The sequence below is a fragment of the Tiliqua scincoides genome, chromosome 11 (genome assembly GCF_035046505.1).
Source record: "Tiliqua scincoides isolate rTilSci1 chromosome 11, rTilSci1.hap2, whole genome shotgun sequence".
NCBI classification, from domain to species: domain Eukaryota; kingdom Metazoa; phylum Chordata; class Lepidosauria; order Squamata; family Scincidae; genus Tiliqua; species Tiliqua scincoides.
Genome location: NC_089831.1, coordinates 23,540,034 through 23,562,622, shown reverse-complemented (window position 1 = coordinate 23,562,622; position 22,589 = coordinate 23,540,034). Strand labels below are relative to the sequence as shown.

Below are 22,589 nucleotides of genomic sequence, written 5' to 3'. Positions count from 1 at the left end.
GGGGGGGCGGTTTTTGCTGTTCTTAGTGCTTTTGCTGTGCTCAGTGGGAGTCTGAGCCCTCTGCAGACCCCCCCCCCAGAAATCTGCCACTTTGTTGGCTGCTCTGCCCTCCCCTAGCCAGGCCAAGTGCCCCAGCCTCCTGTCCAGGTGTTGCACAGAATCCTGTTGCCCATGCCACAGGTGGCACCCTTGACGCAGGTTGGCTTCTGATGAGATGCAGCTTGCCCTGAGTGCAGCATAATGAAGTCAGTTCAAAGCCAGATTTAATTAAATCTGAGGCCCTGGCCACACGCTTGAATGGGTGTCAAGTACATTGTAAGCTAGCCACTTGTTTCGGAAAGCCAAGGAGGTGTTAAAATGCCAATTTGACAGGCTTTATGCTCGAGGGGCTGGGAGGGGGAGGCTGGGCCAATCTCATTGGCTGTTAAATGGGTCCAAAAATCTGTTTTGATGAGCCTTAGCTTGTACCTGGAGGCTGCCAAGCACACACTGCTTCTCTAGGGGAGTTGCTGTGAAGGAAGGTGGCCCTTTTCCAAAACTGCCCTCCATTGTGGGGGGGGGGGGGAGATCTCTCATGTACCTGTGCAACCTCCTGATTTTAGAAATAGGCTATGTCAGAATGTCAGATGCAAGGGAGGGCACCAGGATGAGGTCTCTTGTTATCTGTATTCTCCCTGGGGCATTTGGTGGGCCGCTGTGAGATACAGGAAGCTGGACTAGATGGGCCTATGACCTGATCCAGTGGGGCTGTTCTTATGTTCTTACCATGGGACTAGGATTCTAGAGTGAAAAAGGTTTGCCCTTTCTCCATGCCCAAGGAGTGGACAACCAGGTCACAGTTGCTGGAAAGTGAACACCATTGCACATGAACCTGAATTTCTCCCAAAGCTGCAATCCAAGGTGTTTGTGTGGAACAACTGAAGCAGTTTGGGGGAAGCTGAACGTTTTGCAAAAGTGGCAAGGTTTCCAAGAAGCTGAAGGGATTCACACCTTCCCATTCCTGTAGTCCTCCAGGTTAAGTAATCAGCTTAAATTTAGATGGTGTTGTGTGATGTGGTTAGTACTTGGATGGGAGACCGCCTGGGAATACCGGGTGCTGTAGGCTTATACTGTGATCTCGGAAGCTAAGCAGGGTCAGGCCTGGTTAGTACTTGGATGGGAGACCGCCTGGGAATACTAGGTGCTGTAGGCTTCTACCATAGTCTTTCAAGACTGAAGGTTGCCAACCAATCACTTTTCACCATGTCGCCATGATCCTAACATTTCCCAGGACGATTAGAGGATGGGACAGGATTGGGACCTGAGTGTGGTTTGGAAGGGTTCCACCTCCACTGTGTGGACCCAGGTGATCTGTGATGGGGCAGGTGTGTTTTCCCTTCTCTGGAAAGCAGCCTCAGGGTGTGGCACTTTGGAGGGTGTGGGTCGTCCTTATCTGCCTCCCTCTCCTCCGGTTGCCCAGGTACACGCAGTTCTCACAGGCATGGCATGCTGAGAAATGGCTCCCAGCTATCATGCTGAACACTCCTATTGATCGAAGAGCGAAGGTTTCCCCCCCCCCCCAAGAGAATTTCCCAATCCCAGTCTCCTTCCACTGAGCCGGTGTGACCCCTAACTTGTTTCCCTTGGAAGGGCCCTGATCAAGCCCTTCCTAAGCTGATACATCAACCTTTGAGTGGGCTGGGAGGGAGAGATCTTGGTTGGTTTGCAGCAAGTCCTGGCTCTGACTTGATTGCAACAACAAAATTGCAGAAGGCAGGCAGAGCTGCTTCTCTTTGATATGAGGTATGATTGTGGAGAAAGGGGAAGGCAAGGCCTTTTTCAACAAAAACATAAAGCAGGCAACAAGGAAGCACATCAAACACACCTGTCAGGAATCAAAAGGCTGTAGGCATTGGGAACGTCCTCCATCCCCACCCTCCTCCACCAGGCAAGGGGGGGGAACTCTTGCAATCCCACAGAGTTGGGCAGAGCCAAACCTTGGGTGTTTTCAGTGGAGGGGGTAGAAACAGACGGGGACCCTACTTAAAAAACCTGGCTGAAATCATTTAGGTTGGAAGTAGAGTGCTAGAGTGAGTCTGGTCTATACCTGGACTATACCAGTTGAGGCTGCAGATGAGATGAAACCACCCAGTTCAATCCTACCCTTAGAGGGGGAAAAAATCCCTGCATACAGACAATTATCATATAAGGGAAGAAGGCAAGGCTAGGCTAGAACACTTTCCCAATGTATAGCTTTCTACATGTGGGGAGTTTTCTGTGGAGGTGCTGCATTCTGTTGCTTTACCCCATGTTTGCAGTATGAAGAAGTATGGTCCAGGTGCATTTTTGTGGGGGAGGGGGTATCACCTCCCCTGTTTGTTTGAACCAGGTTTCAGATATCTATCAATCAGTGGAACACATTATCATGGAATGCATTTTAAGATTGAGGTTAAATTTAAAATTCAGTCTGGATTTATCAAATGCACGTGCAGGTGTGCAAAAAATGGGTGTTATTAAGAATATTTATATACCGATTTTCAAAAAAAAAAAAGTTCACAAAGAAAATCAAACAACTAAATGGCTCTTAGCAACTCTTCCACACACTCCGACATTAGGATCAAAAATGGGTATTTTCTGCTAGATGCCACCTTTCTAGTATAACAACAACAACAACAGTATTTATATACCGCTTTTCAACAAAAAGTTCACAAAGCGGTTTACAGAGAAAATCAAATATTCAATAGTTCCCTGTCCCAAAAGGGCTCACAATCTAAAAAGATGCAACACCAGCAGACAGCCACTAGAAAAGACACTGCTGGAGTGAGGTGGGCCAGTTACTCTCCCCCTGCTAAATAAAAGAGGAGCACCCACTTGAAAAAGCGCCTCCTACCCAGTTAGCCGGGGTTAGAGAGAATAACAGAGAGAATTAACTATGGAACAAGCTGCCTCTGAGGGGGTGCAGAGTTTGCATATTTTTGGCAAGTTTGCTGGCAGGTTTTCCTGGAGGAGGGCTGGCGGCAACAGCTTCATCGTCTGACTTCCACCCTAACCCTGTTCCTTCTGTAGAAGCTCCCCCTTGAAGGGGAAGCACCACTAAGCCGAAGGAACAGAGACAGCCAGATCACGAAGTCACCAAAACACGAGGTGAAGTCTTCATGTTCTGCCTGCCCCCTGACGGTTCCTTCTGCTCAGTGACGCAGCACCCTCCCCCCGTTCAAGTGGCACCCAGGGCAGGTGTCCACACCTGCCATACCCTAGATACGCCTCTGCTTTCATCTGCAAAAGACACCTAGAAATTGCGCATACAGCATTTTACTGGCAGGTAAATCTGTACATTTGGCCTTCCTGTATGCCTATGACAAACCTGCCTGCTTTAGAGCCCAATTCTATCCAACTTCCCAGCTTTGGTGCAATTGCAATGCAGCTGCGAGGTAAAGGAACAAATGTTTCCATACCTTGAGGAGGCCTCTGTGACTGCCTCTCCACCGTAGGTTGCAGTGCATGCCCCATTAGAGCAGCTGCACTGGCACTGGAAAATTGGATAGGATTGGGCCCTTAGCCATTCATTTTGCAATAGTACATCTTACCACGCTGCTTTAAAAACAAAGGGACTTGTGCCAGGTTACCAGCCCTCCAGGGTGTCCAGGCCCTCCAGGAATAGGCACCTGTCCCCAGGTGACTACCAAAAGCAATCCTGAAAGTTTCAACAGGGCTTCCAGAAATTTCATTCCATTACATCATGTAGGGGAAAGGACATCTCCAGGAACAGCTTCAGTCAGAGCTGCCAGCCCGATAGACAGGAAAAGCAGCATTTATCCCGTGATATGCAATCACATTGAACCGTTGGCAATGACCGGCACCTTTGTGCTCATAAATAAACATGCCAGGACAGGCATGCACACTGCACATAAGGCACATGGCTTATCTACTCGGATAATGGACGGGGAGAACTGAACCCGGACGAATGGCAGTGAGCAATTCGGGTGCGTCACACTTCTAAAAAGCAACTCCAGAAAGCAAAATTTGGGCACAAGGAATGGAAGGCTGTGCTTGGTCAGACAAGACCATTGGCATGCAGGCAGGTAGTCAGTTGAGCTAAGATGCAGCACCAAAACAAGACAGGGCTTCATTGGAACCCAGCCTCACCGTGTGCAGTAAATGCACCTGGCCAACAATTCTTCCTCCTCCTCACCGACCTTGCAGGAGGCTTGGGTTCGACCTCCTCTACTTGCCCAGTCCCACAGTAGGGGTGTGTTCTGACATGATAGGAGATCATGGAGGGTGTCAACCCATCAACCTTATAGGCACAAGGTGGGAGACAAAGCCACCCTCCCAATCCTCTGAGCCCTAAGCAACAACAAGTGCCCCCCCAACCCAGCAGAGAGAGACACACACCCTTTCTAGAAGGAACACACTGGGTGCAGTGTGTCTGTGGAACTCCTTGCCACAGGATGTGGTGACGGCATCTGGCCTGGAAGCCTTTAAAAGGGGATTGGACAGGTTTCTGGAGGAAAAATCCATTACGGGGTACAAGCCATGAGGTATACGTGCAACCTCCTGATTTTAGAAATGGGCTATGTCAGAATGCCAGTGCAAGGGAGGGCACCAGGATGCAGGTCTCTTGTTATCAGGTGGGCTCCCTGGGGCATTTGGTGGGCCACTGTGAGATACAGGAAGCTGGACTAGATGGGCCTATGGCCTGATCCAGTGGGGCTCTTCTTATGTTCTTATGTTCTTATGCATCCCCCCCCCCCAAAAAAAAAATGCATAACTGAAACAAACGTAAGACATGAAAGAGGGAAGGGACTTGAGCAGCCAACTTTAGGAAACAGCTGGTTTCAATGTCAACCTGGAGCCTGCTGAAGATTTGCATAAGGGTGCTGATTTCCATACTGAAGCCCTGAGGACGGCAGGAGACATTTCCATATTTGGCTCCCCCCCACCACCACCATACCACCAGCTCCCTTGAAGTCCGTTGGGGTGAAAGAGTGAAGAGGGCAGAAGATTTGACTTTCAAATGAGGGCGAGTGCATTGATACATCCTGGGATGGAAAGAGGCAGAGTATTGGGGGGGGTGGAGAAGGCAGAGGTGGAAAGTACCTGGGACAAAGACTGCTTTTTTGTTGCTGAGCTCATTTCTTAAGAACACCAGGCATGCTCTGCCAAAGGGTCACCTAGTCCAGGATCCTTTTGGCCCCCCTGATGCTCCCAGAATACCCACAAGGAAGGACAAGAAGGCAAGAGCCTTTCTCCGTTACTCGTCCTTGGTACCTGGAACTCTAAGGTAGACTGCCTCTAACATGGAAGTTCTGCTCCTAAGTATGATGGCTAATAAAAACCCAATAACTTCTCTGTTAAGCAAGCATTATGCGCCATACGTAAGTAAATAGGAAGCCTGTTTAAAGAGGAAGCCTGTTCTCTACAGGGCCAGACCATTGGTCCACTTGCCCACTAGCAGCACTGCAAAGTTTCAGGTGGGGTCCAGATTGAACCTGGGATTCTCTAACTGCAAAGCAGGCTGCTTCCCCCTGAGCTGTAGCCCCATCCCCAAACCAGCCTCTCTGATGAAGTCGCCGGAAGACCACAAACATTTTTGGTGAACTAAACTGCACTAAAGGCACTAAAAGACCTCGCGCTGTTCTAGCAGTAACAGACCAACAGGGCTACCCCTCTGGAACTGCACCCTTGCAGTAGATACGCATGAAGTTATAGTCCTATTCATGTTGCCCCTTCTCCTCTTGATGGGAAGTGCCATCCTATTGATGCTTCAGCATGGTGCCAACCTCAGGTTGCCAACTCCGACTGAAAGCTATTCCTGGAGATTTGGTTTCCCCCACCATGATGTCATACCAGGAATTTCTGGTAGCCCTGCTAAAATCTCCGGAGTGGTTTTCAGACATCACATGAAGATCACGTGATGGAGTGACCAAAATGATTACTGGTTTGGGGCACCTCCCTTATGAGGAAAGGCTACAGCGTTTGGGGCTTTTTAGTCTAGAACAGGGGTGCCCAAACCCCGGCCCTGGGGCCACTTGCGGCCCTCGAGGCCTCTCAATGTGGCCCTCAGGGAGCTCCCAGTCTCCAATGAGCCTCTGGCCCTCCGGAGATCTGTTGGAGCCCACACTGGCCTGATGCAACTGCTCTCAGTGTGAAGGCAACTGTTTGACCTCTCAGTGAGCTGTGGGATGAGGGCTCCCTCCACTGTTTGCTGTTTCACATCTTTGATGCAGTAGCAGCAGAAAAGGAAAGGCCAGCCTTGCTTTGTGCAAGGCCTTTTATAGGCCTTGAGCTATTGCAAGACCTTCATTCATTCATTCATGCAAGTTCATCTTTAATATATTCATTTATGTAAATGTATGTAAATTTATTCAAATTTGAAATGTAAATTAATTCTTTTTTCCCCTGGCCCCCGACAGAGAGACAATGTGGCCCTCCTGCCAAAAACTTTGGACACCCCTGGTCTAGAACAGCAGTCGCCAAATTTGCAACCACCGTGTATAAAAAATGCGGTTCCCTGTTGAACCACAGCTTTTCATTCCAGCCCCGTGTGGCTTGTCTATCAGGTAGATCTGGGCCCTGGGATGCTCTGGGCAGTCACATCTGTTGCCCAGCATCTCAGAAGGATGGGCAATAGCATGTCAGGGCAGGTGAGACTGCCCAGAGCATTCCAGGGCCCAGATCTACTCGACAGACAAGCCACCAGGAGCCGGAATGGTAAGCTCCACTCATGGAGTGGAAGTCATTCCACAAACTTCAGATCCGGCCTCCAGGTCAGGGTTTGAAGGTGGCCGGTCTAGAAAATGACACCTTAGGGGGAGCATGACTGAGACATACAAAATTGTACAGGGATGGAGTGGATAGAGGGCTGTTCTTTTCCCTTTCGCACAACACCAGAACCAGGGGGCATCCACTAAAACTTAGTGGCAGGAGAGTTAGAACAGACAAAAAATATTTATTTACCCAGCATGTGATTAGTCTACGGAACTCCTTGCCACAGGGTGTAGTGATGGTGTCTGGCCTAGATGCCTTTAAAAGGTGACTGGGCAGATTGATGGAGGAAAAGATCATCACAGGTTACAACCCATCATGGGTTTGTGCAACGTCCTGATTTTAGAAGTAGGCTACCTCAGAATGCCAGATGCAAGGGAGGGCGTCAGGATGCAGGTGTCTTGTGTGCTCCCTGAGGCATCTGATGGGTCACTGTGAGATACAGGAAGCTGGACTAGATGGGCCTTTGGCCTGATCCAGCCGGACTCTTCTTAAGTTCTTGTGTACAGGAATGCAGATTCCTGGAGACTCTGTGTCACCATGGGGGTAATGTGGCCATAGCATTGTGCATCTATCAGCAGGGGCCAGAGGGCCGAACAGATAAATTCCCAAGGGTGCAACCTGGCAACCCCAGTTCTAAGCATCAACCTGGGTGCAGGGCAGATTCACCACATGCCTCGTATAGTCTCTGTCAATCAACCCACATTATTGAGACAACTCTGTGGTCCAAGCAGAATGCTGGAGCATAGGTGTGGTATGCCAGGCTGCCCGCAGAGCTCCAGTCCTGCTGGCTGCAGCAATGCGTCAAGCCTCTTGCCATGGGGTACACCCTCCCCCCCAAATAACTTCATTTGGGCTCAAAAACAATTCCCTGTTGACGCTGAACATAGTGCCCGCCCATGAGATGCAAAGCCTTCTGCGTAACTCAAGGCACCACCAGCAAAAAAAAGGGAAAAAAATGCTACCGGGCCGTCATAAATGTATCCCATACCATCTTTTGATCTGGCTTTTTATAAAGAGGAAAATATTAAATTACTTTTATCTACCGCCTTAATAAAATTTGGTCTTTCCCTGACAATGCAATTAAGAGATATTACTCATGTTTTATGTCTTTGGCTGCGATACAGCTTCATCGAGGTCGAGCTGTTTCATGCTGAGGTCTGAGCACAGCACATCAGGTGGCGCACCGTCAGGGTGCTGGGTTGCCGTACAGCTGAACAAGCGGGAGCAGGTGCGCAGCTCCGGGGTGGTGGAGTTGTGGTTCCTTTTGGGATAGACTTGACAAGTGCTTTTTTTTTTTTTTATGGCCGTGTCTCTGGGCTCCATTATTTGTTGAGGTTGAACGTACCCATCATGGCTTGTGACCTGTGATAGGCTTTTCTTCCAGAAATTTGCCCTTTTCAAGGCCAGGTGCCATCAGCACATCCTGTGGCAGGGAGTTCCAGATATTAATTACACACTGGGTAAAGAAATATTTTATTTTGTCTGTCCTAACTGTCCCAACACCCAATTTTAGTAGATGTCCTCTGGTTCTGGTGTTGCACGAGAGGGAAAAGAATATCCCTCTATCCCAGTTGTTTTCAACCACCGTGCCGTGGCACACTGGAGTGCCGTGAGTGGTTCACAGGTGTGCCACAGGAATTTGAGGGAAGGTCACAGTCCTGGAACGAGCTGGAATCCCTAGCATGTATGCACTGCTGAAACAGAGACGCCTGCGCTGGTTCGGTCATGTTGTGAGAATGGATGATGGCCGGATCCCAAAGGATCTCCTCTATGGAGAACTCGTGCAAGGAAAGCGCCCTACAGGTAGACCACAGCTGCGATACAAGGACATCTGCAAGAGGGATCTGAAGGCCTTAGGAGTGGACCTCAACAGGTGGGAAACCCTGGCCTCTGAGCGGCCCGCTTGGAGGCAGGCTGTGCAGCACGGCCTTTCCCAGTTTGAAGAGACACTTGGCCAACAGACTGAGGCTAAGAGGCAAAGAAGGAAGGCCAATAGCCAGGGAGACAGACCAGGGACAGATTGCACTTGTTCCCGGTGTGGAAGGGATTGTCACTCCCGGATTGGCCTTTTCAGCCACACTAGACGCTGTGCCAGAACCACCATTCAGAGCGCGATACCATAGTCTTTCGAAACTGAAGGTTGCCAACAGTGAGTGGGGATGTGAGCTCCCACTGGCAGCAAGGTGTGCCTTGGGCTTTGTCAAAAACCTGATGGTGTGCCTTGACAATTTTAATGCCTTGTCATTGTGCCTTGAGATGAAAAAGGTTGAAAATCACAGCTCTATCCACTCTATCCATCCTCTGCATAATTTTGTACATCAGTCATGTCCCCCATCAGGTGCCTTTTTTCAAGACTGAAGAGCCCCAAATGCTGTACCTTCTCCTCTTAAGGGAGAGACCCCCAACCCATTAATCATTTGGGTTAATCACTAATCATTAATCACTTCTGCACCTTTTCCAGCTCCACAGCTTCTTTTGTGTCCAAACCTAGTGCTAATTGACTCCATGTGTGGATTCTGAGTTTTCATTTGTCCCCTTCTGGACTCACCCCACCATCTTGGGGGCTCCAGCTGTCCATCAGAACTCTGGTAGAGGAGCAGCCAATGCATGGCTGCATGTCCAGTCCTCCTGCTGTTCCATGAGCTATCAAGGCATTTGGTTGGCTGCTCCTTTCAAGATGAGGGCCTTCTTGCTCTGGGGAGGTCCTGACCCTTTAACCACAGGGCTGGATCAGTTAAAGCTGAGGGTGTGGAAGGGAGAGAAAGAAAGAGCTCAGGAAGGGGAGGTCCTAGGGCTTCATAAAGCCCTCAGAGCCATCGATGAGAGGTCTCTGGACTAGAAGAAGGGTGAATTAACCCACTCCCCTCTGCTGAGCCTGGTCAGGGGATCTCATTTGTTGGGGCAGCAGCCTCCCTTTTGTTCCTACCCCTCTTTCTCTGAGGCCAAAAAGTATCAAGATACCAAGTGGTGTGTGCACCTCTTGGGCAAACCCTGCTGAGGGCAGAGGATGGAGAAACTTGCATCATTAAAGTGGAAAAGATAGCCTCCCTCAGGAAAAAAGATGGTTAGTAACTGGTTCAGAATATATTAAATATTTTTCCCCACATTTCCATACTGCCCTTCCTCTCATGAACTCAGGAGGGTGTACAATGTTCCTCCTCTCCTTTTTGTCCTCACGACCAGCCTGTGAGGTGGGTGAAACTGAGAGCGACTGGCCCAAGGTCACCCAAGAAGCTTCATGGCTGATAAATAAAAGACATCTTCACTGAGTGCCCAGGGTAACTTATGGGATTCAGTAGCGCAGGATGTGTCGGTGGCCATTGGCTGATGGTGCAATCCTGTTTATGTTTACTCAGAAGTCAAGTCCCACTGTGTCAGTGGGGCTCAGTTTCCTGTATGCAGCTTTAAAATGGGCTGAGACAAATTCACTCTCATTAACCATTGCAATGAAACTCTCCTGTTCAACAGCAGCATAGCTTTGAGCCCAAGATGCTAGGGGGCAAACAGTGTGAGAGAGGGGGTTGCCTTTATTCTCTGCTGGTGGGTTTTGCAGGCACCAAGGAACAGGTGTGGCATTTCAGGGGCTCTGGAACCACCCACAGAATTCTCCATCACTCCACTCCTAGTCCTGAGCTGGCAGCATTGTCACTGCTCATTCCAGCAATCGTATCTGCAAAACCAATTTTCTGGTCTTCATTTCTCCCATGTAGGCGTTGGAGGTCCCTGTGCTATAGATTGATTCTTCTTCCTGACACCTTTAGTGCCATTTGTTGCCATTGAAATCATTGAAACTGCTGGGCTTAATGACTGTTGGGTCCTTTTCCTCCTATACCATTATTCCACTTTTTTTTTCTTTCACTGGGTGGAATTAATTGTTAAATGCACCTTATGTCACATCAGTGACAAGGAGCATTCCCCAGCCCCCTTTTGCAAAGATTCAACTTCATAATAGAGGCCTTTTTTGCACACACAGAGGTTTCTCCTGAACAACCAGCTGGCTATAGTTTACTTGTGTGCTGTGACAGGTATGTGTCACATACATGTGATGTGTATGCGCAACCTCCTGATTTTAGAAATGGGCTATGTCAGAAGGCCAGATGCAAGGGAGGGCACCAGGATGCAGGTATCTTGTTATCTGGTGTGCTCCCTGGGGCATTTGGTGGGCCGCTGTGAGATACAGGAAGCTGGACTAGATGGGCCTATGGCCTGCTCCAGTGGGGCTGTTCTTATGTTCTTAACTACAATTCCCAGGAGGCCTTGCAGGTCTCTTGTTATCTGGTGTGCTCCCTGGGGCATTTAGTGGGCCGCTGTGAGATACAGGAAGCTGGACTAGATGGGCCTATGGCCTGATCCAGTGGGGCTGTTCTTGTGTTCTTAACTATAATTCCCAGAATGCCTTGCAGGTCTCTTATTATCTGGTGTGCTCCCTGGGGCATTTGGTGGGCCGCTGTGAGATACAGGAAGCTGGACTAGATGGGCCTATGGCCTGCTCCAGTGGGGCTGTTCTTATGTTCTTAACTACAATTCCCAGGAGGCCTTGCAGGTCTCTTGTTATCTGGTGTGCTCCCTGGGGCATTTGGTGGGCCGCTGTGAGATACAGGAAGCTGGACTAGATGGGCCTATGGCCTGCTCCAGTGGGGCTGTTCTTATGTTCTTAACTACAATTCCCAGGAGGCCTTGCAGGTCTCTTGTTATCTGGTGTGCTCCCTGGGGCATTTGGTGGGCCGCTGTGAGATACAGGAAGCTGGACTAGATGGGCCTATGGCCTGCTCCAGTGGGGCTGTTCTTATGTTCTTAACTACAATTCCCAGGAGGCCTTGCAGGTCTCTTGTTATCTGGTGTGCTCCCTGGGGCATTTGGTGGGCCGCTGTGAGATACAGGAAGCTGGACTAGATGGGCCTATGGCCTGATCCAGTGGGGCTGTTCTTATGTTCTTAACTACAATTCCCAGGAGGCCTTGCAGGTCTCTTGTTATCTGGTGTGCTCCCTGGGGCATTTGGTGGGCCACTGTGAGATACAGGAAGCTGGACTAGATGGGCCTATGGCCTGATCCAGTGGGGCTGTTCTTATGTTCTTAGGTACCTTTACTAACCCCCAGTGGAGCTACTTACTTTGGGAGGGATGAAAGATTTAGATTCCCAAAGACTTTGACACTCCCTCTTCTAGTGCCGCTTCCCCAGTTTGATGTATAAAAAAAATCCTCCAGGTGTGATCACAGAAACCCCCGTTTGGCTTGGTCCCGATGCCCTCGTCTTTCCTCGGCGAATCTCAGTTCTTAGACAGGTCTGGTCTGTCTTTCCTGCTTTCAGGCACGCCAGCTGGGTATATCCTCCTTGGTCAGAGTGGCTGATCTTTGGAAGCGAGCGGGGTTCATCCTGCAAACTCAAAACAATTCTGTTTTTGTTTTCTTTGTGGTCTGTTCCCTTACTGCAGGGAACAGTGGTGCCTTCCCCCAACTGCAGGGGACAAAATGAAGGACCTATAGATGCTGGGGGAGGAGAAGTGGCGGCTCACCCCATGGTTCTCTCCTCCTTCAACTGATTTAACTGTCACTCCCTCTTCCCAGAGAATCCTGGCAGTTCTAGTTCTGTGAAGACTGGAGCAGAGATTCTCCATCTGAGAATTTTCAGTACCCCTTACCCAATCTGCAGCTCCCAGGATTCTCAGGGGAGAAGCCATGACTGTTGAACTGGTATAAAATTGCTATGTGTTTCCAATGTCTCCCCTTACCTCTGATTCCCTAGCTCCCTGTACCTAGAAAACTAGGATATCAGCGCAAAGGCTCTATCCTGCATGCTCATTTTATCTCTGTGCAGGAAATTATAAAGCCCTTTGCAGTGGTGTAGCTAAGGGAGGGGTGCAGGGGGTAGCAATGGCACTGGGCAACAAGCTTTGGGGGGGGGGCAACAAACTGAGCTCGACGCTAGTAGCCAAAATGGTGAAAATCTTGGTATGTATGAATAATACCATCATGCTATATATCATTGGAAAGGTAATTTAATGCTGAATGCAGTGAAACAAACCCCATTGGAATAGCTGTATTCTATCAAAAGTTATGGCCAATTAACAAGAAAATGAAAACACAACTGCCTTATGGAACAGAGAGTGGATTTTCTTACTCCAAACTCACCTATTAGACTGATTGTTCTGAGAGCCAATGAGATGTTGTTATGATACAGCATGGAACCAATAAGGTGTTAATATGAGGCTCTCATTTCCATGTTACCCCGCTAACTGGGTAAAAAGGCACTTTTTCAAGTGGTGCTCCTCTTATATTTAGCAAGGGCAGGATAACTGTCCCTCTTCATCTCATTCCCAACCCTCTTTTTATTTATTTACTTAATTAATTCAATTTAATTCTGTTGTGGAGGGGGGGGGCTTTAAAATCTTCTTTGTCCCCAGGAAGCAGATAGATGCCTTAGCTATGCCACTGGCTGGGGGGAAGTAGCACAGTGAGTCAGTGGCGAGCTGCCAGGGGGGAAGAGGCAGGTTTTCCCGATTTGCAGGTTTTGAAAAGCCCAGGTGCGGGGTCACCTTTGGTTGTAACATTCCATCTGGGGCATCATTTTGATCTTGGCACCGGGCTCTACGATCATTAGCTAGACCACTGGCCCTTTGTGCTTCTGTTCATGGATTCCCCTCTCCTGGATCAGGAATCAAGCACAATGACTGTATTCTGGCCATCATTGTGCTTAGCAGAGTGGGTGGCAAATGTAACTTGCTCTGTAGGGCACAGTGCACTAGAGCGTCCAACTAGTCTCACACCACAACTCTTCATTTAAGTAGGCCTCGCAAAGTGGTCTGTGCCTTGTTCAGAAAGAGGGTTGTCATTTGGCTCTTCCCCTTCATGCACCGAGAGATCTTGAGCCAACTCAGCGTATTCCACCCACCCATCTCTGAATCAGGGGATTGTATTTCCCAGCTGTTCAGGGCCAGTCCACCCATCGGGGAGCTGAAAGTGACTGCCTTGGGCAGTGGCCTGGAAGAGAGGGGACCCCCCCCCAGCCAGCCCCACCTAGCCATTCACCTGGCCTGAGCATATCCCTGCCAGCTGCCTCTCATCTCCAGCTGCAGATGTTTCTTAGCCTTCCCAGGAGGTGACTGTGATGACCACCGGTGAACCTGCTAGCCAAGAGTTAGCAATTCCTGAACTGAAAGGAGTTTTAGATGCCACCAGCACCCTTTCCCAATATCTCCCCAGAGCAGGGGGTACAGCAAAGCCCCCTTGTCGAGAGGTTCTTGGAAACTGCAACTTTCAGCAAAATGACTTATAATGAAACCAATTTGACTGTAGGCTGATTGATGTACGTAAGCAAGAGTTGCGTTCCAACAGCATGTTTCTGGTCACAAAATAATGCCAAGCTGCTAAATAGAGACCCAAAACACTTCTAATATTCAACATTAAAATAAATCTGAACCTTCCAGGCCAGAGAAAACCCACACAGGCATAGGGAGACTGTGCAAACTCCACACAGACTGTGGGAATCAATTTTTTCTTTTTCTCATCAACTTTATAATGAAATGACTTAAAACAAAATGACTGAAAGTGAGTCTTGCACAGAACTGTCTTGCCATAGCCTTGCACAGAACTGCTGCTTCAGGTAGACTGGGGGGGGGCCCTCAGGCTATTCCCACACCTGCACTCTGTCAGGGTCACGCTTCAACTAAAGTTGATCTTCTTGAGATCCCCTGGAGAATCGCAGGATCTAGTGTAGCAGCACTCTAAGGGCCCAACCCTATCCAACTTTCCAGCCCCAGTGTAGCTGCAATGCAGCTCCTAGGCAAGGGAGCAAATGTTCCCTTGCCTTGTGGAGGCCTCCATAATTACCCTCCCACCGCAAGATGCAGTGCAAAGCCCATTGGCATGGCTGCACCAGGGCTGGAAAGTTGGATAGGACTGGGCCCTAAAGTGGCATGGTTCATCAATATAACAGGAGGAGCTACCTGGGATTCCGACACCAGCTGCTCTGCCGGAGAGGTGGCGCTTGCTCAATGTTGAACAAAAGCCCTCACTGATTGATGCACTTATTGGTTCTCTCCCCTCCCCCCTCGAGTGAGAAACAAACAAAAAAAGGAGAAAATTCAGAATAAACAAAGTTAAAAAACAAGAAAACAGAAATTCCACCCAGAACTGTGGAGGCTTTTTTTGTCCTCCATTCAGGGAAACCTCCTCAGGCAAAGTCGCAGAGCCGATGCCAACGCTATGCAAAGCAGAGCCGTGCCTGCCGGGTGCCAGGTCAATAAGGGAGGGAAGCAAACAAGCTCCCCTCCCTGTGTATTGCTGGGATCCAGCCATATCCGTTGTTCACAACACCCTGGGCCCGTACACGGCAAGCTCTGGGGAGCCAGGCAGATCCAGTTGGGTGGGAAGTCGAGAGAGCTCCTTCCCCCCAATTTTTTTTGTTGGTCTCTCTGGTGAAAAAACAAACAAAAACAGGAAAGCTGCCAGAAATTTCTGCTGCACCAATGGAATCGAAATGAAGTGAATTCATATGGAGGGGATCTGGGTAGGAAAAGCTGTGCGTGCATGGACTGTGCCAGGCTCAGTGGTTGGTTGGCAACCTTCAGTCTCGAAAGACTATGGTAGAAGCCTACAGCACCTGGTATACCCAGGCGGTCTCCCATCCAAGTACTAACCAGGCCTGACCCTGCTTAGCTTCCGAGATCAGACAAGATCGGGAGATAGTGTTCAGTATAGGGAGATGGTTGGCAACCTTCAGCCTCAAAAGACTATGGTATAAGCCTACAGCACCCGGTATTCCCAGGCGGTCTCCCATCCAAGTACTAACCAAGCCTGACCCTGCTTAGCTTCCGAGATCAGACAAGATCCGGCATGTGGAGGATGTTGGATTAGATGAGTTTTTGATCTGATTCTGCAGGGAACGTTTGTCCATCTCGTACTCGTTCTTTTAAGAGGCCAACAGGCTTCAGCAGAGGCATAACTAGAAGCTCTGGTGCCTGGGGCAGGGACAATATGATGTCACTTCTGGGTTCTCCCTGGAGAAGGGACACTCGCTATGGTAGCTTCAAGCCCCTGTTCCTTCTCCTCTGGAGGTTCCCTTTCACAGGAGCAGAGGGTGCAAAGCCATCATAGAAAGGATCCCGTCCTCTGAGAGAACCCGTAAGCAGTGCATGGCAGTCACTTCTGGGTTCTCCCTGGAAGAGAAGACGCTAGTAGCTTGGCGCCCCCTTTGATATAGCACCCAGGGTAGGCGCCCCTCAGGCTCCACCCTAGTTATGCCTCTGGGCATCAGTTCCTGCTGCTGCACACCAAAACTGATTTTTTAAAAGAAGAAATTAAATGGAGGCCAAACTTTGTGAGACCCTCATTCACACTTCTTGTGATGCCAGTAGAATTAATGTAGAGAAGGTGTTTTTTGTGTGTGTTTTTTTTGAATTGGCACAGATTCTTCACCCATGAGAGTAGACGATTGCCATGGAATCTTTGACCTTTGACAAGACACCTTGGAGGCAAGACAGCACCTCTCTAGGGAAGGCTGTTTGGCCAAGAAGCTGCTAGTTTTTAAGCAGCTGCCCCTCCTGCATCCAGGTTCAGTCTCCCACATCTCCAGTTACAGTTGGGCCTTATCCACAGGGGGTCTGTTTCAGGACACACACACCCTGCACGGATACGGGAATCTGTGGATCTGGGAGTCCTGGCCGCTTCTGGTTTGATGGCAAACCAGAAATGGTGTTCCTCCAGTATCCACAGCATCCTCAGTGTGTCAAATCCATGGATGCTGGGTCAACAAATACTGGGGTCATGCTGTAAAAGCCTCTGGTAGACCCATGCCTGAAACTTGCCAGTGCTGATTCTGCCAGACCACATTCACACAGTGGACTCTACATGTTCATGTCCTCCTAAAGCTCTCTCTGGGTGATGCAGACAGAAGCGCTTGCTTACAAAGAGTGAAATGTGTCTCTGGGTCCCAGGGCAGCGGTAGGAATGACGGCAGGCCCCTCTCTCCCCACCCAGTACACACACTAGCAGTCACCAAGGCTCCTAAGGCTTTTGTACTACTGCCTTGGATCAGCAGTGGGACAGAGGTTGTCCTTTAACATGAATTCGCGTAGTGCTGCATCTTTATGCCCCGCCTGATTAGATAAGATCATGTCAAACAGGCCCTAAAAACAATATGTGTCTCTTTTGCATTTCAAACTGAGCAGCTGCACCGTACCTCTTGGGCATGAGGTTTGGAGGCTCTTTGCATGCAGCAGGCCCCATTGATCCTGCCTCGGGACGCGCTGCCTCCGCTCGATTACACGCACCTTGTGTTGTGCCTATCGCCTCGAAGGTTTATTGCTGCGATAATCACAGCTGTGTGTCCGCTATCACATTTGCTCATCTGTTCTCCGGCCCCATTGTTGTCTGCAAGAGCTCATGCCACTGCAACCCGGGAAGGGCCGCATCAGATTGTCAGCACAATCTCTGCCAAGCGGAATGGGGACATCACCACCGCTTTGGTGCCAATCCCATTCATTTCTGTGCACATCCAGGGTTGCGTTTTCACTCAACCTTACATTTTCTTTTGAAATCTTGCCGCGATGCATTTCTTTCCTGTTAGTCAATGCAACATTTTGTTTACGGAGTTGCTCACACACAAGCAAACCAAAATGCTACCCACAGGCTTTAAGGAGTTGTGTAAAAGCCACCTGGAAACATACCTGATTTTTATCTTACAGTCCTCTCTCTCTCTCTCTCTCTCTCTCTCTCTCTCTCTCTCTCTGTTTCCACTTCCTCATCTTGTGCTCCACTTGTCCCTTCTTGTCTTGGATCAATGGGGTGGGGAGAGATGGAGTTGTGCCTGTATGCCTGGGTTTGAATGCTCCTTGAGGGACATCGATCCCCACGTGTAGCAAACTAGCACATCAGGGAAAAGGCAGTGCGAACCCGTCCTCTGCAAAATGTCCATCGATTGCACTAGGCATCATCTATCATGTCTGCAGAACACTTTGGGGTGCAAAATGTTCCGCAAGTCTCACCCTATTGATTGTTGCAGCAAACCTGAAAGATAGGCTGTGCGGAGAAGGAGTGGCTGGCTCCAGGTCTTGCCCTTGATAGTGATAAATGATTATTATTTTGCCATCTACCCGTTGGGACAGCTGATTTCTTTGGGGAAGGGCAACAAAAGCTGGAGGGTGGTTTTGAAAGGATTTTAAGAAAGAGTTTAAAGGAAGTTTAAAGGAAACATGACATTTGATTTGTTTCAAAGCGAAATTGTGTAGCTTTGCACTCCTTAGTAAATGTTTATTAGAAACATTGGTTTACTGCCTTTGGGTTTGTTTTTGTTTGATTGCTTTAAATTAAGGCAGTTTAAATAAAACAAGAAAGTGTCTTTGAAGAAGGTCATCAAAATGCAATCACTAAGTACAAACTTGATACTCTTAACACAGAGAATAGAATACAGCATAAAATGATAAATTGTGTAACAGAAAATTCTCTATAATCTCTTTCAGTATGGATTTCTGATTTTAACCGCCATAGGGAACAATTATATTTTCAAAAGCAGAATACATATTAAATGAATAAATAAAATTGCAACCCTGAATAATTTGGTGGCCTTCTGTTTGCTTATTCTCTCATAGGAAATGAACGAAACGGCCTGGATTTCAACAGACAGGTAAGACCCTTTTGCTGATTTCAAGTTATTTTTGCTTGCCTATGTCAAATTCCTTTGCTGTTTTGATGCGGCCTAAGGTTGGGGAGTACTGGAGCTAGGGCCATCACTCATACCTGGCAGTAGCTGAATGGTGTAGATTTGGGGTCAGTTCATGCATACAGGTGTATAGCTTGACCTCTCATACTTCTGCAACGCCAGACAAGTGTCGGATAGATGGTCAACTGTTCACACGAACCATTCTGAAGTCCTCGGTTGCTGCTATCTACTGGCTAAGATATGGCTAGTCAATCAGCAGACCTGCGATAGCTGGAGTACGTGGAAAGGCCGTCACAGATCCCAGACTATTGCAGAGAATCTGGACCAATCAACTACATTCGCTGCATCTCATGATAGATCTTAGACTGCACCATTTCACCCTGCAGATGGGGGAACGTCGTTGTACGGGAAGTTGACCCCAGGTGTTGCTTCAGTCATTCAGAATTGCTTGCCATGCTGGCCATGACGCTGCAGTAACATTTGAACTGGCCTTGGGAAACACAAGACAGTTTTCACTGCATCAAGCAACTATTACCCTGCACATGCCTGATCTCGTCTGATCTCGGAAGCTAAGCAGGGTCAGGCCTGGTTCGTACTTGGATGGGAGACCGCTGGGGAATACTGGGTGCTGTAGGCTTATACCATAGTCTTTCCAGACTGAAGGTTGCCAACCATTTCCCTATACTGAACACTATCTCCCAATCTTGTCTGATCTTGGAAGCTAAGCAGGGTCAGGCCTGGTTAGTACTTGGATGGGAGACTGCCTGGGAATACCGGGTGCTGTAGGCTTATACCATAGTCTTTTGAGACTGAAGGTTGCCAACCATCAAGTTGTAGGTTCATCTATGTACCTCCTGCTTCCCATGGCGACTAACAGATGCCTCCAGGGACCCCACCAACACAGCCTGAAGGAAACAGACCTCTTCTATCTTAACCTGGAGGTTCCATGTAGCTGTCATAATATTTGTGCGACCCCAGCTAAAGGCAAGGCACAGATGCAGATTTTTTGCATGTAGTGGAAAGTTCCCTAATCTTTAGGCACAGATCCTACCATATCACTTTACAGGATGAAACCTTAATTTATTACCTTTCCCCCACAAAAGCTGCCATTGGAGACAAAGGATCCAGCATGGGCTGCGTGCCCACATATATGTAAATGTTGGCCCAGTTCTTTTTGGCCGTGTCTGGAGGGAACAACGCAGCGATTCCTATCTGAATTTTTTCCACCTAAGCATCATTCCAAGAGGTGAGCGAATGCATCAGGCAGGAGCCTGGCGGAGATTCATCATCAATTAAGCTTTTGTTTGTTTCTTCGGTGATCCCATCTCCGACATGTATCAATGTGTTGACTCACGCACGGCTCGGAGATAAGCAATTGTTTCTCAGGAAACCCACCTGCAGTGGCCTTGACTCGTTTGACGGATGTCCTTAACAAGAAGGCACCCGCCACAGATGCTTCCGATAAAGCGGAACACCATGAGTTAGATGAGCAAGAGACCCCATGGGATGGATCTGTTGCTGGGCTGTGCCATTGACTAAGTCAATCAAATCCTTGAAATGCCACTGCATATTTTTTTATCTCCTTGCACAGGCATTTATATATATTGATTTATTTTCCACATATACCACCCTTCCTCAAAGGAGCTCAGGGTGGTGTACATGGTTCCTCCCCTCCCCATGGTTCTTCACAACAACCCTATGGGGTAGGTGAGGCTGAGAGAGTGTGACTGGTCCATGGACGCACAGCAAGCTTCATGGCTGAGCGGGGATTTGAACCTGGATCTTTTAGGTCTAAATTCAACTCCCAAACCACTGCACCACCCTGGCTGTCTTGAAGGTGCCTTCTGGTGAGTCCAATGCTCCATCTAACCCAGTACTGTCTCTTCTGAGTGGATGGCCGTTCTCCAAAGTTATCCTGTTTCCGTACTGGCTAGCCTACAGAGACCCCATCAGCAAGTCCTGAAGGCAATAAGCTCTCTCTCTCTCCCCCCCTCTAGTAATCTCTCTCTCTCTCTCTCTCTCTCTCTCTCTCCAGTAATTGGTACTTGGCATAAATCCCAGGAGTCTTCTGGGAAATAAAAAAATGGTGGCCAGCAAGGCTGGTTGAAATACCTACCACAATCAGGACTCAGTGTTTCACCCCACGGCACCCCAAAGATTAGTTGTGCCCCAACATTTGAGATAGGCTGCCCCCTTGCACAGGATGCAAATCTTGACAAAAGCTCATAAATCACGACACCTGTCTGTGTTTCAAGACTGATTTATCATCAGAGTTCTGTTTTCTATCACGGCATTTTCTGAAAGGGTGGGGTAGGGCCTTAGAACACCTTTTTTTTTCTGGAAGAGGAAGTCTGGCAGAACTTCAGAGGTTGCCCAACAGCTCGCCATTGTCACTTCTGGGCACCTTGCAGAGCGACGAATCTTTCATTTGTAGGTAAGGAGTGTTCCTTTTTCTGGAAGGTTCTTCCCATCAACCCAAAGCACATGGTGGATATTTGTATGTCGTGGAGCCAAAATAAAGGTGTGGCAGTCGGTGAGGGACTAGGAGAGAAAGAGAAAGAAAGAGAGACTGGGAGCCATTTTAAAGTACATCAGGTTTGATCTCCTAGCTCGTCATCATGATACTAGTTACTTCTTGTTCTCGTTCACACCAAGAGAGACATAAACAAGAAGCCAAGTCTTTTCTCCAGTTGTGCGAGGGCGGCTTGGATGGGAAGGCATGTGTTTTGGGGGTGTGGGAATATATACTGTATAACAACTCCCTGGGGCCTGCTCTATTTCTCCTTAGGCTAAACGGGGTATTTGAATTTGGGGCAAAGTACAGTATTGCTTGCACCACCATAGCTGCAGAGGCATTCTCTTGCGTGTACCAGACGTATCCTCAAGCCAGAACTGGGATAGCGTGACCAGGTTTGCCAACACTGTGTCACTGGTTGTCTGTTGTTGCGTCTGCCTTGTTAGTTACAGAAACAGCAACTGAACACTTTTACTGAGGACTTTTCTGGTTGTTGCCTTTAAGATGCCTGAATGTCTGAAGGTTCTTTCCTTCCCATGTAGGCAGTGGTGTCATTAGGAGGTGCGGGCCGCACTGGGGGATGCACACAGGCGGGTGACCCCACTACTCACCAGAATTTTTTTAAATCTTGGATTGTCTATCAATACCATCATGCTGTATATCAGTGGATGCATAATTTCATGCGGAATGCAATGAAACAAGCCACGTTGAAATATGTCTATTATATCAAAAGTTACAGCCAAGAAACCAGCTGGGGTGGGGTGATAGTACACCACACCCACCGCTGGGGGCATTGCCCCAAACACTGCAGGGGAAGAGGTCCATCATGGGAGGAGGTCCATCAGTGAACGCTGGCCTCCACCACTAGGTGACGCAAACCCTAGTGACACCACTGCATGTAGGGTTAGCTCTTCATCAGGAAAATGTTTTGTTGGAGTCAAAACTGTCCATTGGGCTCTCCAAGAGGAGTTCCTCTGATGTGTCAAGAACATAAAAAGCGGCCTGCTGGATGAGGCCAAAGACCCATCTAGTCCAGCTGCATCATCCAGTTCAGTTTCCCTGGGGAGTAAGAAATGAAAGACAAAATAACCCTCTACTCCTGTGCCTTCTCCAGTGGTATCCAGGGTTACCTTATTGCTGAATCTGTAGGTAGCACATATAGTATTGGCAACCTTCAGTCTCGAAAGACTATGGTATCGCGCTCTGAAAGGTGGTTCTGGCACAGCGTCTAGTGTGGCTGAAAAGGCCAATCCGGGAGTGACAATCCCTTCCACACCGGGAGCAAGTGCAGTCTGTCCCTGGTCTGTCTCCCTGGCTATGGGCCTTCCTTCTTTGCCTCTTAGCCTCAGACTGTTGGCAAAGTGTCTCTTCAAACTGGGAAAGGCCATGCTGCACAGCCTGCCTCCAAGCGGGCCGCTCAGAGGCCAGGGTTTCCCACTTGTTGAGGTCCATCCCTAAGGCCTTCAGATCCCTCTTGCAGATGTCCTTGTATAAGCCAGGTGTCATTGTCCTAACGTTCCAGGTGCCCAGCTTTAGGGCAGTAGTTTTCTGTTTTCTGTTGCATGGTGCAGAGTTGTCGATCCGCTTGTCGGTTTTCACCCTAAACCCCACGCACCCCATGAGGTTAACGGACCGTGGCGAGGCAACACCTTACTGGCTGGGGACTG

General features: G+C 48.8%; 1 protein-coding gene across 1 annotated transcript in view; it reads left to right on the top strand.

The window, feature by feature from the left end:
• The window catches only part of POU2F3 (POU class 2 homeobox 3), a 79,511-nt gene that overhangs the window by 15,314 nt on the left and 41,608 nt on the right, over positions 1-22,589 (top strand). Inside the window, exon 3 of the mRNA XM_066639709.1 lies at positions 18,337-18,371. Coding sequence (XP_066495806.1) covers positions 18,337-18,371 — 35 coding nt within the window. The remainder of the gene's footprint in view (positions 1-18,336; positions 18,372-22,589) is intronic.